General features: G+C 40.8%; 1 protein-coding gene across 5 annotated transcripts in view; it reads right to left on the reverse strand.

The window, feature by feature from the left end:
- Positions 1–101: 101 nt before the first annotated feature.
- LIN54 (lin-54 DREAM MuvB core complex component) overlaps positions 102–17,331 on the reverse strand; it is a 65,421-nt gene continuing 48,191 nt past the window's right edge. For all 5 annotated transcript variants that reach the window (XM_048847843.2, XM_048847841.2, XM_075127471.1 and 2 more), the window contains exons 6-14: positions 15,183–15,399; positions 13,442–13,515; positions 10,187–10,384; positions 8,667–8,758; positions 7,219–7,290; positions 4,815–4,917; positions 4,392–4,529; positions 3,995–4,197; positions 102–2,732 (exon numbers count right to left, since the gene is read on the reverse strand). In XM_048847843.2, the coding sequence (XP_048703800.2) occupies positions 2,531–2,732; positions 3,995–4,197; positions 4,392–4,529; positions 4,815–4,917; positions 7,219–7,290; positions 8,667–8,758; positions 10,187–10,384; positions 13,442–13,515; positions 15,183–15,399 (1,299 nt within the window). In that variant the 3' untranslated portion in view covers positions 102–2,530. The remainder of the gene's footprint in view (positions 2,733–3,994; positions 4,198–4,391; positions 4,530–4,814; positions 4,918–7,218; positions 7,291–8,666; positions 8,759–10,186; positions 10,385–13,441; positions 13,516–15,182; positions 15,400–17,331) is intronic.

Genomic DNA, 17,331 nt, shown 5'->3' on the forward strand with positions numbered 1-17,331 from the left:
GAATGCAACTTTAGTGACAACCTGGCCCCTAATTAATAAATCAGGTACTTTAATAAAACAGTTAATGTTCTTGCCAGCTCTAAAGGAACAGAGTGCAAAAATTATGTTTACAGAATAGTATAAATGTTTATTTTTCTTTGTGATTTAGCTGACTTTTTACAGAATAGAAAAGTGTATTTTTTGAATTGGTCTAGTAAATATAAATTTAATCTTTCTACTTTCAGGTGTAAACAGAACTAGAAAATGAACCTTTGTCCCCACCCCAGATCTGTTTAAAATAACTGGATGAACTTGACTGTAAATCTTGTTCAGCAGTTCGTTGCAAATGGCTAAGGAAGTACAAAAATGATGTAGTACATACTAAGCGGGGGTGTTTGGAAACAAGCTCAATGTTTCAGAAAGCTTGTTCAAAACAAGTAGAACTGAGAGTATTTGATTGCACCTTCAAAATCTTTACAAGCAATGCCATCATACATAATCTACAAGTGTAATCCAAAATTTCACAAACATTTTCTCCACATTGTATATAAATACACATCACAAAAGGTGCAATTTGGAATAGGACATCGAATATATACAAAATTAACATGGATTTAGTTCTAGACAAAAGAAGGTGTATTGCAATCTGTTTGAAAAATAACTTGATTAGATATTACTTTATCCACTTACACTAATTTACATTTATACAAATCTTACTGGACATACTATATTGAGTTACTAAAAGTAAGATGAATGGCTGAACTATCTACATTTAAAGTTATCGCACTGACATTTTAGAAATCCAGATCCTAATTATTAAAAAAAAAAAAACTTTTTAATGAATAGTAGATTCCCTTTTCGCAGGTGTGTGTATGTGTATTTGCTACATATACACGAATATTGTTAAAGAATATATACACACAGTTCCACATGGAGAGAATGTAAAATCCCTTTTGGAAAATAAAAGTATCAATCTTGTTCTGATAATTACAGAGAGAATTAAGATACCTAACTAAATAAATACCTGTGAATTTAAACATGGTTATTTCCTTTCATTAAATTTAGAGCTACTTAACCAGGTTTAACAGTTTATAAACGTGCTACACTACCAAAAATGTGATTTGGGACTGTTTGTAGTAAATACTAGAAAAAGTTCCCATCCTTAAGTGTCTTCTATGCACAACTGTATTTGACCTGATTTGATTCTTTCCCTGTTCCCCACACACAAAAAGGTCAGATGCATCTATTTTTGACGGTGACCTTGAGTCCGTACCAGTGTAATTGCATGTCGTGGCTCAAACTGCAATCCTAAATAACACTATTAAAAAAATAAGCCAAATGAGTCTCCAGGATTAGAGAAGGGATATCAAAAAGGTCCACAGCTGTACGCAGAGTCTGATCTTTACACATGTTCTCTGATTAACTTGGACGCAGCTAATTTGAAATCCATCCCACATGAAAACTGTGCTAACAGGAAAACACAAGGGCTGGTTCCCTCACACCCAGTAATCTCAGTTTGTGTGTAAATGTACATAACAAATATCTCATTTTCTGCCAGTTTAAGGGCTCTATCCTATGAGGTGCTAAGGACTGCAAACCCTCTCTGGCTTCAATGAAAAGCTCGGATGCTCAGGACCTTGCAGGTTTGAGCCCTAGATGCACAACAGCATCTCGCTGCTTGATGTTTATCTAATGATAAAAGTTGGATGGACAACTTGCTTTTACAGCATTGCTTTTAATTCTTTCTGAATGTACAGCCCATCGTCTGTCCTTCAACTTCCATTTTAGATTATTCAGCAAGCCAGTAATGAAATCTGTCATCATTTAAAAAAAAATTTAAATACTTTCCATTTAAAAAGTTGTGCCCTGAGGCCCAGATTCATCAAGCTTTTTAAGAACATACACAATACTAACCATGTAAGCTGTCCAAAAAACTCAGCTGCCCACATGTTTAACATTTGTGTTTAAGGACCTTGCTGAATCGGGTCTTTAACACTGATCCATTGCCTTCCAGGGTTGTAGAGTGATGTTCTAATTTGGTAGGTTGTCAGTATTGTGAAGATGCTCATTTCTATATATTTCCTTTCAGAATTAATTCCTCCACAGATATACTGTTTTCTTGGGCTACTGCCAAAAAAATTTTCTGCCAGTGTCTGATTCTTCCATATGAACAAAGTGATTCAACTCTATACATTGTAAATAATATATATTATAATAATAATTTATAAAGGCTCTCTGGACAATTTTCTTAGAGAAAGGGGGAAGGAAGAAAACATCTAACTCTTACCAAACCCAAGAAAGTTAAAAGCTGTACAACAGGAAGAAAAATTCACCTTTAGGCATCGTCATAAGTAGAAGAGAATTTAGCTAAAATTTAAAAGAATCTACTCCTAATTATAAAAGATTTTCTTGTTTCAACATTATGCAAGTCAATTTAAAACAAGCACCAAATTAACAATAAAATAGTATTAAATCCTCTGCTGTGAACCAAAGTGTCCCTGTGCCTTAAGTTTCATGTTCAGTCCAATTTACCACGGCTCCTATGCAAGAGTCAGCAGTTCATGGCACAGGGGTCACTTTTGGACTTTCCTGCCGAGTTAATGACTCTCATCAAACAACGTCCAAATTCCTCCAGGATCATGCGCTCCGCCGCTGCTTTTGGCTTGCCCATCTTTTCAGCTTGCTCGGCCTGCGCAAGCAGGCACTCACAGGTCGCGTCAGCCACCTCCTTGGTTACAAAGGTAAATGGCAATCTGAAATGGAAATAAAAACCTTAACTGTTGTCATCAGTAAGCTACACCACATGCACGATCTACAAAACTCTCTCTGAAGCACTGAAAAGTCAGAAGCTGAAGGAAGCCCTCTAGACAGTCCCTATAGCAATACCTATATATACTTGGACATGTTGTCAAACAAGGAAAATGTTGCTTACCTCTCCATTTTCCCTGTACTATGGTCCATGAATCCAATTATTTAACTTTAGGATTATGCCCTTTCAAACAGGTAGAGCGCATTCAAAGTTTTAAATCAGGCTGATGTGACCAGAATGAATCTGCTCCACAGTTTCTGGGGTACATCTGAGGTTGCCCCAACCTGAAAATACTGAACAAGCCCTACAGCTAAGCAGGAAGATCACTCCTCAGAGGCAACGCTGACAGTTTTGTTGCTGCTTCCATCTCTGTACATTTTGAGACAGACTGCAGAATGCCATGAAGACCGATAGAGAACGCATAATTTTCCATATAATTTTTAGCTCTAGGAAAACTGCAAATTTACGGATTTAACATTAGGATTTTACCTGTATTGATGCTAAAAACTGAATTAAGAGAATGTTAAAGTTACATGGTTAGAGACACAGAAGTGTGGCAAATTCAAGTTTACACATGTAAATTTAACTCTGTCTCCTTCTCTGTATACATTTTGGTGCGGGTTTTTCATTACTGTTTCTCAAATGCTACAATGTAACACAAATCAGTTTTTCTGTACCACAGATACACGTATATATAGTCTCTTGTAATTGTTTTTTTAAATTTTATTTTACTTGCACTCATTTCAATGTCATAATGATCCAGTGTATCTTGACTGACAAACTTGTTATATAAATTCTCTTCTCTGTAAGGGACGTATTTTAATAGTTTAGGCAGCAGCCATGCACTATACATCTTTTCAGCCAACAGCACTTAGATGCATTCGGGGATGAGACAATTAACTATGAAATTAGCTCAACTGCAAATTTAGACGTCTTAAATATTCCAGAAAGGTTTCACTATTATTGAAGACAGAGAGTAATATGCATTTGTACAGCACCTCGCTCAAAAGAGCCCCAAGTATGATTGAAGGCTCTGAGGGCTATGGTAATACAAATATTAAATAACATTAGCCAACAAAACCTAAAGAATGAATACAAATGTCAAAGACTGAAGTAATCTTAGCTTGCGAAAATCCACCCTAGTAGAGTAGCAAGATATAAACCAGTGTTAAAGCCAAGTCAAGAAAATGGAATGTGTTCACTTACTTCCCCCCTCCACTAGTCAGTGCTGGGGTTGGCCTAGTTAACAGGTCTGAGATTTGGGAGGATAACTTTGTCTTTGCAGCTGTCTGTTGCTGGACTCTTACTTCTGCTGCATCTGCTAAGTGCATCAGAGTCTTTCGTTCTGGGCTTTCTTCAAAGTTTTTACAGCCAACACATTTACATATTGAGGAACACATGATTTTTGCCTAAAAAGAACAAAAGAAAGCATGATTGGCCTAAAATATTATTTTATTCTCCATTGCTGGCTCATACACTTAGTATGCACTGGAGAAATTACAAATAGTTAAAAGTTTTCATTACAGACAGTGCAATGGGCAAGAGTGACATTTAGAAAGGAGAAAAGCCGATGTATTTCTTCAAGGCAAGAAACCCATCTTACCTCATAGCATTCACAATAGTTTTTGAGACAGCCTGATCGTTTGCAGTTGCAGCCTTTGCTGTGCCGCCGGTCTGATTCCCCTTCCTTTCCTTTCCCTATTTTGGGCTTGAAGGCTTCAGGGTTTCTATCAAGGCAGGCCTATCAATGCAGATCCAAAAGGTGTGTCACAGTTCATGGAGGGAGCAAGATCTAGAGCACCAGTGCAGTAAGGACAAACCCAAGACTGTGCTGGAGTAAGTAAGTCACATTCTCCTCCCAACCCAACAGGAAAAGGCGGCCTACTTTCATCCCAGCTATAGAGATGTAAAACAAGAAGCAAACTGTCCAGTTTCAATAGCAGCCTTGCGTACATTGAAATAGATAGAAAAGCATGTCACAATGTGTTTTGCAAACCTTAAAGGAGAGAAACAAAAAACCCCTTACCTTTATTGCTTTTTGCCTATCATTTTCATGGTCCAGGTTGTTATAGCAATTGGTACAGTTGCAGTTATTGCAGAATTCACCATTTGCAAAACAATCACAATACCTGAAATAGGAGATGCAGAAGGGATTTACAAACATGGTATGCAGGCATCACACTAGCTGTGGTAGTAGCCACAGTAAACATTTCTATTACAGTAACTCCTAAAAGCCCCAGTTGGGATTGGGACCCCATTGGGCCAAGTATTGTATAGACATGAATGAGACCATTTCTGGCCCGGAGGACATACAGCATCAGACCCCAAACTAAGGTAAGTGATGGGGGTATAATCTACAAGTAACATGGCCAAGGATCAGCACTGCTTTGGTAGTGGCAAGTTTTGTTGTTTTTGCTGGTTAATTTTTTTATTGGGGTAGGGTGAGAAATGGCAGGAATGGAGGCTGGAGTAAGAGTCAGGGAGTAGGAAAAGGAAGGAAGGGGGCAGTCACAGCTCATCAGCTGACTCGTCATGAGCAATAGGCAGGGTATTGCAGGCTTTGCAGCAGAGGCGAGTCTAAATAGATTTGAAGGAATATGGCTGTATGGATTATATCAGGTATTTTTCCTACGCATTGGGGTGGGAGGAAGAAATCACAAAGGTGCTTAAGGGAGGAGCTGATTGGATAGCTGTGTATCTTAGGTACTTCTGTGACCTCCGTTACTGTAGTGTCTCAGTACCTCACAAACTTTACAGCATCCCTGTGAGGTAGGGAAGTGCTATATTCCCCCCATCTTTAAAATGGGGATCTGACGCCCAGAGAGAGTAAGGGTCAGCTTATTCACTGATAAATAAATTGAAACCTATGGGAATTAGGTGCCTAACCTGCCTCACAGGTGTACTGCTAGGACTACTCATGTGCAAACGGGAAAGTTTCCCTGGTGCAAATGGCAGCTTGGCCAGCTTACATTAGCGGATGACACCACATTGCACTGTCTGGGCACGGATGGCTGCACCTTGAGCAAATCATGCGGTGGACTAGGCCTGAGTTAATTTCTGTACAGTGTTATATAAATGCAAAGTATAGCAGCATCTTTTCTCCCCTTTAGATTTCACAGAACATTTTGGAATCAGAAAGCTGATATCCAGGAGGAAACCTCATGTCTAGCACACATTTGGCTCTCTATAAATAACAATCATGCAGGCTGTGAGATATCTGAAGGAAAACTAAACATACATGATTAGTTCTGTTCTAGTGTGATGAAAAATTTCTAAGCTCAGAAGTATGTTCACGCCCACATTATGAACATGACATGCATTACATTGAAAATAACCTAAAATTGGCAGGTGCCAGACAGATTTCCTAATTTGGACTCAGATGGCTGTTATATCAGCTTCTCTAACAGTAGCACAATCACTCTGAATGCCCTCTTCGTCATCCAAGGATTAGGGAGCTGCAAAGTAATTTCAGTACCTCAACTTGATGTTGTACTATGTGGGAAAGTGTGGCATCATCCCAACTGAACGTTATCACATAATTACACCAGATACTGATGCAGGCATTAGAATGGAATGGCAGGAGATGGGACACTAGATGAGGAGGGCTTTGAGTTACCACCGTGAATTCTTTCCCAGGTGTCTAGCTGGTGGGCCTTGCCCACATGCTCAGGGTCTAACTGATTACCATATTTGGGGTCATAAAGGAATTTGGCAGAGGCCCTGGGGGTTTTCACCTTTCTTTGCAGAATGGGGCATGGGTCACTTGTGGGTTTAAACTAGTGTAAATGGTGAATTCTCTGCAACTTGAAGTCTTTGAACTAGGGTTTGAGGACTTCAGTAAATCAGCCAGAGGTTAGGAGTCCATTACAGGAGTGGGTAGGTGAGGTTCTGTGGCCCGCAATATACAGGAGCTCAGACTAGATGATCACAATGGTCGCTTCTGAGACATCACACAGAATGTAAGGAGCCTCAAAGTTTCCATTGGTAAGTTTCTTTTTTCACTAAATGACATTTTAAGGCTTTGTCTACCAGACTATTGTACTTAGTCTCCCACGGATGCAACTCCTGTGGTGGTAGCAACAGTGGAAGCCTTCATGCAGACAGGGTTCAGGTGACCACTGGTACCTCTGTCATCCAGCTGAAATGCCAATGGGCAATCTACCCCAGCATTCCCATAATACTATCACCAGTGAAACCACAAGATTCAGAAACTTAGAAAATTGCTAGGATAGACAGCCTAAAGTTTGTCTCATTAATTATCATATGCACTTATGGCAGGATGATTTGTGAATGAATTGAGAGCCTTACATTGGAATCCCTTTTTATATACAGAACTCACACTTTAGAGTTACTTTAATATTTCTATTTAATTTTGGCAATATACTAAAATATTTGTTAAAGAGAAAATACTTAAAACCAAATACACTTACAATTTCAAACACAGCGATTTTGTACAATTGCATGGCTTCCTGGGGCGGTTTGCAGGTTCGGATGGCATAATTCTGAAAAAGAACCATTTTATTATTGGCTTCTCTCTTTTTTTAAGTTCAGAATGTTGATCCACTGAAATCCCATAAGCCAAACTAGACGTTTCTCCTACAATGTGAGCTTTAAAATATCTATGTCACTGATTACAAAATACAATTAGTAGGTAAAAAATCAAGGAAGAGGTAGGCGATCTGCACGCTATGCTTAAAGAAGAGAAAGAAAGGAGACAAGCTAGGAGGGGACCACATGAGAAGAAAGTGCAACTGAGCGTGCTGCAGCCATTACCCTGAATGAAGACCACTCTCCATGAGGATTGTATCTACACTCGGAGCAGGGTTTTGTGACGCTGTTGTGAATCTAACCAAATCCAGTACCATAGAGGAGAAATAAATTCAGACTATGTCTCTCCCTTCATCCGAGTTATGTGTGAATTAAAAATGATAATGAAATGACAAAGTGACTGTCCTAGGAAAGCAGACAGAGACCTGAGCAAAGGGCAAACAGCGTATGAACCCTGACATTTAGTTTAACATAAAGAGTATTCTGTGTCAGAGATCAGCCTTAACAACCACTGAAAGCGAGGATTTTTCAGTGATCATATCTGGCCAGCTATATTCTGACCATATGTGGTGACCTTCTGATCCTGACATACCCTCAGAAGCTGAAGACAAAGCCATTTATTGGAGGGGGAGGTGTCAGGCAGGGGTTCAGGATTAGCTCAGACAACATTTGTTGGTTTGTTTTGTATTTTTTAAATCACAGCAAACCCTTTTAATCATAAGACTTCCAGAAAAAGGCAGGCTCAGCAGAACAGGGTAGAATTTCTAAGCTGGCGTGGGAGGAGGGGGAGGCATATCAATTTGAAGTTTCCACTTGCAATGTGTTACCTTGGAACTAAGCCAAGATTTAAAACAAAAACAAAAAAAAAGCCTGAAGTTAGATTCCCAAATTCATATTCAGGCATCTGCATAAATGGCTGGGTTTTCACAAGTGCTCAGCCCTCAGCTGCTCCAATCAACTTCCAGGGAAAGTCCATGACCAGGGCTCCTATGTGCTACTGCAATACATATAATAAATAACCATGGGCCAGCTCTCTGTTCAAACTCCTACTATGGTATTTGGAAAAAAAAAAAAACCCAAGATTTGACTTTGACCAAGTTTAGTGATGGTAAAAGGTGCTGGATTGACAGCCAGAGAAAAAACAGATGTTCTTTATTTAGCCACAGAACAAGAATAGCACAGACAGCAGCCTTCCCACCCCACCCCACCTTGCTAATTTTTCCTAAAAAACTCTTCAAACAAGGATAGTCTGTCCCAATTAAATACATCACCTACCATATTTTGGGAAGATGTTGTGGCAAGCTTTTAAAACTATTTTCAAAATACTCACCCATTGAATGGTAGCCTTGCTTGGGTCTGGATATTAGATGTCCCAGTAAAACCAGTGTTGCTTGCTATAGATACGTATGATGACTGCTGTAGCTAACAAAACACAAAGTATAAATGTATAAAATTGTAGAAGCTACAGAACATACAACGGGCTTTGAAGTACACAGTTTTTGGTAAGCATTTCTGAAACTGCTACATGCATCATGTACTCTCCTAATCCATGTTTATGAATGGTTTCAAAGTTTCACAAACTCACAAGACCTAAGCAGTTTAAGGGGTACTCTGTATTCAGCAGAAATGTCCTGGTCTATTTTACATTATGTTTTTGTCCATTTTATCTGCAAACCTTTGGATTGCATTATTTTTAAGCTACTAACGTTATGTAATAACTTTCAGGCAGATGGATGCTAAAATGCTTTACCAATAGCTTGTATATCAGCTATCTATCTACAGGAATGCCTGCACCCACCAGGTGAAAGCTTGGAGTTACAAATGGTTCTCACCCCTTTAATCAGATCTCTTTTCTTTCTTTACAGAGTGGACCTTGGTCCCTGATCACTGCACCTGTGCTACAAGGGATGAATCAGAGCAGTCACACAAGTCACTGAAGCGACCTGAAAGGTCATAATCCATTCAGAATCAACTTGAACAAAAATAAGAAACCACGGCTGATTTGCAGTCCCTTTGACTGTGGTACTGTTAAGCATTTACCTGCATACTTTCTTGTTTCATGCCACGATGAGTTTGGTGCAAGAAATATGAGTAGCAAGACCTAGGCACCCAGGACCTTCTCCTAAGAAGCACACACTACAGGAGCATTCCTCACACATCACAATCCCCTGCAGGTGGCTTGTCTTTGTATTTTTTTTTACTCATTGCTTTCTCAGGGTACATTTATTTTTTCTGCACTGGGCCAGATTTTCAAGAGAGCTCAGCCTCTAACCGCTCCATTTTAGGCATCTAGACGAAGTGGCCACATTTTTCCAAGTGCTCGGCAGCCAACAGTTCCCCTTCTGAGAACAATATGAGCTATTTGGATGCTGAGCACTTCTGAAAATCTGGCCACTTCATTCAGATGCCAGAAAATAGGAGGAGCTCTTTTAAAAATCTGGCCCCAAATGTGAGTGCTGGACACTTCAGAAAATCTGGCCTATTGTCTTTCTTCCATTGCTTCTTTGTACCAACAATAAATATCTTGTACCGTCATTTCCCTCCTGCCATTCATGTAATACTGTGTTGTACCAGATCTTTTTTACCTACATAAAGCAGGCCACTCCAGGAAGAACTGTACAACAAGGTCTCTACCAATTATACACAGCATGCCAACAAAAATCCCTGTACATCTTAAAATCATGGATTTAATTCCCGTTCTTTTTCATTCTGATTCTTGACTATGTTTTGGCAACGGACAAGCCGAAGCCCTACACTGAAGGAAGGGATCAAGAACATTAACACCAATGCAGGATGCCTTCTACAATTACTTCTGTAATTTCATCACTTTGCCCCGTGCAAACACCGTACCTGAGTGACGTATTGAGCTGGAAGAACTGCATAGCCTACGTTTCCTGTGCCGGGGGCTGGTGCCAGCACTGTGCCCGGCGGGAGGCTAGTGAGGTTGGGCTGTATCTGTGGCAGTGGAGTAGCTGGCATAATAAGTCTCTGTTGTGGCTGACTAGTAGTAACTAGCTGTGAAGTTGGGTTGATTGGTTTGGGCACCACCTGGAAAGAGAAGAAATCTTTATGACATTGTCAACATACCTTTCTTTCAGAGTAGCAGCCGCGTTAGTCTGTAGGCGCAAAAAGAAAAGGAGTACTTGTGGCGCCTTAGAGACTAACCAGTTTATTTGAGCATGAGCTTTCGTGAGCTACAGCTCACTTCCTCGGATGCATACTGTGGAAACTGCAGAAGACATTATGTACACAGAGACCATGAAACAATACCTCCTCCCACGCCACTCTCCTGCTGGTAATAGCTTATCTAAAGTGATCACTCTCCTTACAATGTGTATGATAATCAAGTTGGGCCATTTCCAGCACAAATCCAGGTTTTCTTCCCCCCCCCCCCCCACGCACACACAAACTTACTCTCCTGCTGGTAATAGCCCATCCAAAGTGACTGCTATTACCAGCAGGAGAGTGGGTTTGTGTGGGGGGGGTCGGAGGGTGAGAAAACCTGGATTTGTGCTGGAAATGGCCCAATTTGATGATCACTTTAGATAAGCTATTACCAGCAGGAGAGTGGCGTGGGAGGAGGTATTGTTTCATGGTCTCTGTGTACATAATGTCTTCTGCAGTTTCCACAGTATGAATCCAATGAAGTGAGCTGTAGCTCACGAAAGCTCATGCTCAAATAAATTGCAAAAAGAAAAGGAGTACTTGTGGCACTTTAGAGACTAACCAATTTATTTGAGCATAAGCTTTCGTGAGCTACAGCTCACTTCATCAGATGCATACCGTGGAAACTGCAGCAGACTTTATATATACACAGAGAATATGAAACAATACCTCCTCCCACCCCACTGTCCTGCTGGTAATAGCTTATCTAAAGTGATCATCAGGTGGGCCATTTCCAGCACAAATCCAGGTTTTCTCACCCTCCACCCCCCCACACAAATTCACTCTCCTGCTGGTGCTAGCCCATCCAAAGTGACAACTCTTTACATAATCAAGTCGGGCTATTTCCTGCACAAATCCAGGTTTTCTCACATCCCCCCCACCCCCATACACACACAAACTCACTCTCCTGCTGGTAATAGCTCATCTAAACTGACCACTCTCCAAGTTTAAATCCAAGTTAAACCAGAACATCGGGGGGGGGGGGGTAGGAAAAAACAAGAGGAAACAGGCTACCTTGCATAATGACTTAGCCACTCCCAGTCTCTATTTAAGCCTAAATTAATAGTATCCAATTTGCAAATGAATTCCAATTCAGCAGTTTCTCGCTGGAGTCTGGATTTGCGCTATATTGATGACATCTTCATCATCTGGACCCATGGAAAAGAAGCCCTTGAGGAATTCCACCATGATTTCAACAACTTCCATCCCACCACCAACCTCAGCCTGGTCCAGTCCACACAAGAGATCCACTTCCTGGACACTACAGTGCTAATGAACAATGGCCACATAAACACCACCCTATACCGGAAACCTACTGACCGCTATTCCTACCTGCATGCCTCCAGCTTTCACCCTGACCACACCACACGATCCATCGTCTACAGCCAAGCTCTGCGATACAACCGCATTTGCTCCAACCCCTCAGACAGAGACAAACACCTACAAGATCTCTGTCAAGCTTTCTTACAACTACAATACCCACCTGCAGAAGTAAAGAAACAGATTGATAGAGCCAGAAAAGTTCCCAGAAGTTACCTACTACAGGACAGGCCTAACAAAGAAAATAACAGAACGCCACTAGCCGTCACCTTCAGCCCCCAACTAAAACCCCTCCAACGCATTATTAAGGATCTACAACCTATCCTAAAGGATGACCCTACACTCTCAAGTCTTGGGAGACAGGCCAGTCCTTGCCTACAGACAGCCCCGCAACCTGAAGCAAATACTCACCAACAACCACATACCACACAACAGAACCACTAACCCAGGAACTTATCCTTGCAACAAAGCCCGTTGCCAATTGTGCCCACATATCTATTCAGGGGACACCATCACAGGGCCTAATAACATCAGCCACACTATCAGAGGCTCGTTCACCTGCACATCCACCAATGTGATATATGCCATCATGTGCCAGCAATGCCCCTCTGCCATGTACATTGGTCAAACTGGACAGTCTCTACGTAAAAGAATAAATGGACACAAATCAGATGTCAAGAATTATAACATTCATAAACCAGTCGGAGAACACTTCAATCTCTCTGGTCACGCAATCACAGACATGAAGGTCGCTATCTTAAAACAAAAAAACTTCAAATCCAGACTCCAGCGAGAAACTGCTGAATTGGAATTCATTTGCAAATTGGATACTATTAATTTAGGCTTAAATAGAGACTGGGAGTGGCTAAGTCATTATGCAAGGTAGCCTGTTTCCTCTTGTTTTTTCCTACCCCCCCCCCCCCCCGATGTTCTGGTTTAACTTGGATTTAAACTTGGAGAGTGGTCAGTTTAGATGAGCTATTACCAGCAGGAGAGTGAGTTTGTGTGTGTATGGGGGTGGGGGGGATGTGAGAAAACCTGGATTTGTGCAGGAAATAGCCCGACTTGATTATGTAAAGAGTTGTCACTTTGGATGGGCTAGCACCAGCAGGAGAGTGAATTTGTGTGGGGGGGTGGAGGGTGAGAAAACCTGGATTTGTGCTGGAAATGGCCCACCTGATGATCACTTTAGATAAGCTATTACCAGCAGGACAGTGGGGTGGGAGGAGGTATTGTTTCATATTCTCTGTGTATATATAAAGTCTGCTGCAGTTTCCACGGTATGCATCTGATGAAGTGAGCTGTAGCTCACGAAAGCTCATGCTCAAATAAATTGGTTAGTCTCTAAGGTGCCACAAGTACTCCTTTTCTTTTTGCGAATACAGACTAACACGGCTGTTACTCTGAAACCTGTCAAATAAATTGGTTCGTCTCTAAGGTGCAACAAGTATTCCATACCTTTCTTTATCCGCTGTAGAAAACTACACTGTACATTTTAAAAAAAGATAAGAATCCGTGCAGAACAATTTAAATCATAATATTTTACCTCCAGAGTCAGAATTTTGACATCTGTTTGCCAGCTGAAATGAGACTACAATATGGATTTCATGTTGAACTCACCTGTTTGACAGTCTGAGCTGGTACTATTGGGACAGACATCCGCACTGGAGTTGCATTCACCACCACTGGCTTAGCTGGTTAAAAGAAACAATATCACATGTCACACTATATGTACATATTTATAAAGAGTCTCTAGAATTTAATCCTGAAGCAATTTATCACTTTCACATACATAGAATAAACACTTATTTTTGTGTGTAAGATGGTGGGGTTTATTGCCTTTTTTAAATGTATTTTGGTTATGCTTGTGACATTTTATTTGGGTTCCATCCTGTTTATTTTAGTTTTATTTACTGTTCTATGTGTTTTTACATTTTAACTTGTGCACTGAGAGTGGACTTAATTTATAAAGTGATTATTTTATTACAATTTTTTCCAAAAGCTCTTTGAAAATAGAGCTAAACCTGTTATTTGCAGGAAACATAGTACTGCAAGCAATTGCCAGCTGATTCTCTAGATCTCTCTCATTTAGGCCCCAGTCAAGTACTGACACACATGAGAAGCACCGATGAATGATGGTTACTCAAGCGCATAAAGAGAAATGTGTGTTTGGCAGGATCAGGTCCTGGGAGAATACTGGTAGGTCAAAAAAACCTAAGCTTTTTTTAAAACCAGTGTTATTGTAAGGAACAAGGGAATTTTAAAACTGGTTTAACTCTTCACTATTTATGCTGGTTGTCCAAGTGGAAAGAAAGAAATGCAAAAACTAACTGAAAACAGACTAGTCAGTTTCACTCTAATCTATTTCACTTTCAATTTACCATAGTATTAGCACTAGGCTGCAATGTCTGCACTAAAACATTACAGGATTTTATTTTCTATTGGAATTTATACAATACATGGGAACAGTCCCATGGGACCAATTCAAAATAAACGACTGGCAACTGTTCAAAACAACTGTCTTAAAGTTTGGTCAAAGGTTGTTTTCAACAAAACCTAAATTTAGGGTCAAATTGGATCTTACATTTTCCCCTTAAACAAGACTCTCTAGGCAGCCTTTTCTCCCCTAATTTTGCTCACCAACTCATTCCCCTGGCTCCTTCAATTTATGCCAACACAATGTATTTACTAAATATTCAGTACTGCCACCTAGCAAACTGCACACATTTAAGATCAACAGTTCTTATCAGTCTGTGTGCAGAGCTCCTCTTGGCATTAGTGGCAGTGGTTTGTAAATATGCGCAGGGGAGAACAGGCATGAAATCTTCTGTTTGCTACTGTCCATTCCATCACCACCATCAGAAAATGCATGGTAAAAACAAGGGGTACTTTGCAGTTCTAATCGCTGTCTATCAAAGGATCTCAACAGGCCGGGCAAACATTAATTAATCCTCACAACATCCCAGTGTGGCATGTATGGTACTGCCCAGATTTCACATTTGGGCATACTGAGGCAGGGACAGGGTATCAGACTTGCAACAATCCCCCAACAAGCAGATGAGTGGCTGACATTCTTCCCTGGGAACAACAGCATATCAGGCACCCCAGGAGCCAGTCTCTAGCGAATGAGTTCAACATCAGAGCACTTCCAAATGCATCCTGGAGTTGGTAATGGGATACAGAGCCTTTCAAAGCCAGGTGCCTGGTACAAAACTAGCGCGTCTGGCCAGGGCCACAGATTTATATCATTTGACAGTTATTTACCCTTTGTGTGTGTGTGTGTGTGGGGGGGGTTATATTTGTTAGTGCTTAATAAACTAAATTAGACAAATAAAATAGGGTATGAATTGACACCACTGACCTTGCTGAAGAGGCTGTGTGTTGGTACTAGGATTCTGACTGGCTGACTGGGTTGAACTGTTGGCTGTTGTGGCCGTAACAAGTCTGACATAATGGAATTTGCTTCCAGGTACCTGAATCTGCTGAACATTGGGGGCCGTTGCCAAGGGAATTATGGTCTTAAATTGAGATGTACTCACTCCTCCCACAGTGAAGGTCTGTACTGCTGACTTCACAGCCTGTTAAACAACACAGGCAGCACAAAGTTACTTGACAGTGGTACAGAGGTGTCACCATTTCTATCCCTATATTTGCTCATGAACAATTCATTAACCTGCCCAGTAGCTCTGTGAAGCATGTCACTATTATCAACTAAAACCTGAGGCACAGCAAGGTTAAGTCCCCAGGCCACAGAGGGAGCCGGTAGCAGGGCCAAGGGAGCTCGGTCCCATTCTCAAGCCATTATACCAGACTCCCAAATAACCAGAATCATTTATATAAGCAAAACCAACTGTCCCTCAATCAAGAGCCAATGTCAAATAAACAAAGACTCTACAGCAGACAGTTTGAGAAAGAGCTTTCCCCAAATTACTGTGAATAAAAACAAAATCAATTTTATGATTTTTCAGTCCGTGTGGAAGTGGATGTCCCACACTCGCACTGTCACTCCACCACTCAGCTCTGCATATGTAGAGCATCCCCTTCCACAGCTCAGTACAGGAAGCCTACATGTCACCCTGCAGCCTCCAAATGGAAATGGAACTGAGGCTGTGAACCTTGAGGCTTTGAAGCAGTGGGCAATTGTGTGTGGGCTGGCTAAGGACAAAAAGGAAGTAACGGGAAGTACTGAGAACATGTTAAACAAGTTTAAATCCATGAAATCACTAGCAGAAGCCAGAGCAAAAAGCATTTTAAAAAGGGGAGAGGAAGCAGGAAAGGAATTTGGTAGGCAGCATGCACGTGAAATTGCAGTCAAGGACAGCAGTACATTTAGAACATGTGAGACTTCATTATTTCAGGCTTTTCCCAATCTACACACTGAGTAGAGAGCATGTGTTTATTTTAAATATACATATTTGCTGCTCACCTGACTTCCTCAATCACTGCTTACAACTTTTCCATCCTCCCTATCTCTCAAACTCCAAACCTTGACTCCCTTATTTTCCTCCTCTCCTCGCATCCAGGCTCTTACAAAACTTGTTCCTTCTTCCTCCATAATATTTCTAAAATCTGCTCTTTTCTCTTCAGTCCCACTGCCAAAATTTTGATTCATGCCATGAAACTGTGTTGTCTAGATGGGCTATTTCCATTTCTTTTCCAGCCTTGCTGCCTACTCCCTCCTCATCTTCCAACTTTCAGCAGCTACAGTTCTGAGCAGAAGCGAAGTCCAGATCTACTTATATTTCACTGAAAGCATAAACCCACTCGATACATTTTATAAGAAAGTTGTTTCTTGGGGTATTTTTAAAATCTTTTTGTGCTGTAACCTTAATTATCAAGAGCAATGCAGAGTAAACGTCATCTGTAATCATAGCTATAGCTAAGGTGTTGTTTCCATAGACAGACCAATGTGGGCAGAGAATTTCCTCTCTTCCTTTCAGAGAGGACCAGTGTCAGAGAACGACTTTGCTACTATATGAAATGTAATGTGTGTTCTTTAAAGGACATGATCCAAATCTCATGGAAGACAGTGGAAACCTTTCATTGTTTCATGAACTTTGGATCAGACCCTGAATGTTATAACATTCAGGTGACTTAATTATGGTCCATTGATTGCTTGTATCCAAGCAATAATTAACAGTTCATTAAACAAAGGTTTAAAAAGGGAGCAGGATTTGATCTGAGAATGAGATCTAGGGTGTATTTAAGCCCTTAAACAACAATTCATATTATCAAATATACACATAATGGAGTGAGAAAACAGTCAAGACCAGGCTGAGTCACTGGTATTGTACAGTTTCTCAGGGAGCCCAGAACTATGGGTGACCTTGTTACCCTTCTGCCTTAGCAAAAGAGACTTGTTGGAACTAAACAAACGGACAGGGAGATAGGTTTCAGAGTGGTAGCCGTGTTAGTCTATCAGCAAAAACAACGAAGAGTCCTTGTGGCACCTTAGAGACTAACAAATGTATTTGGGCATAAGCTTCTGTGGGCTAGAACCCACGACCAAA

Source organism: Caretta caretta, chromosome 4 (assembly GCF_965140235.1).
Source record: "Caretta caretta isolate rCarCar2 chromosome 4, rCarCar1.hap1, whole genome shotgun sequence".
Classification (NCBI taxonomy): domain Eukaryota; kingdom Metazoa; phylum Chordata; order Testudines; family Cheloniidae; genus Caretta; species Caretta caretta.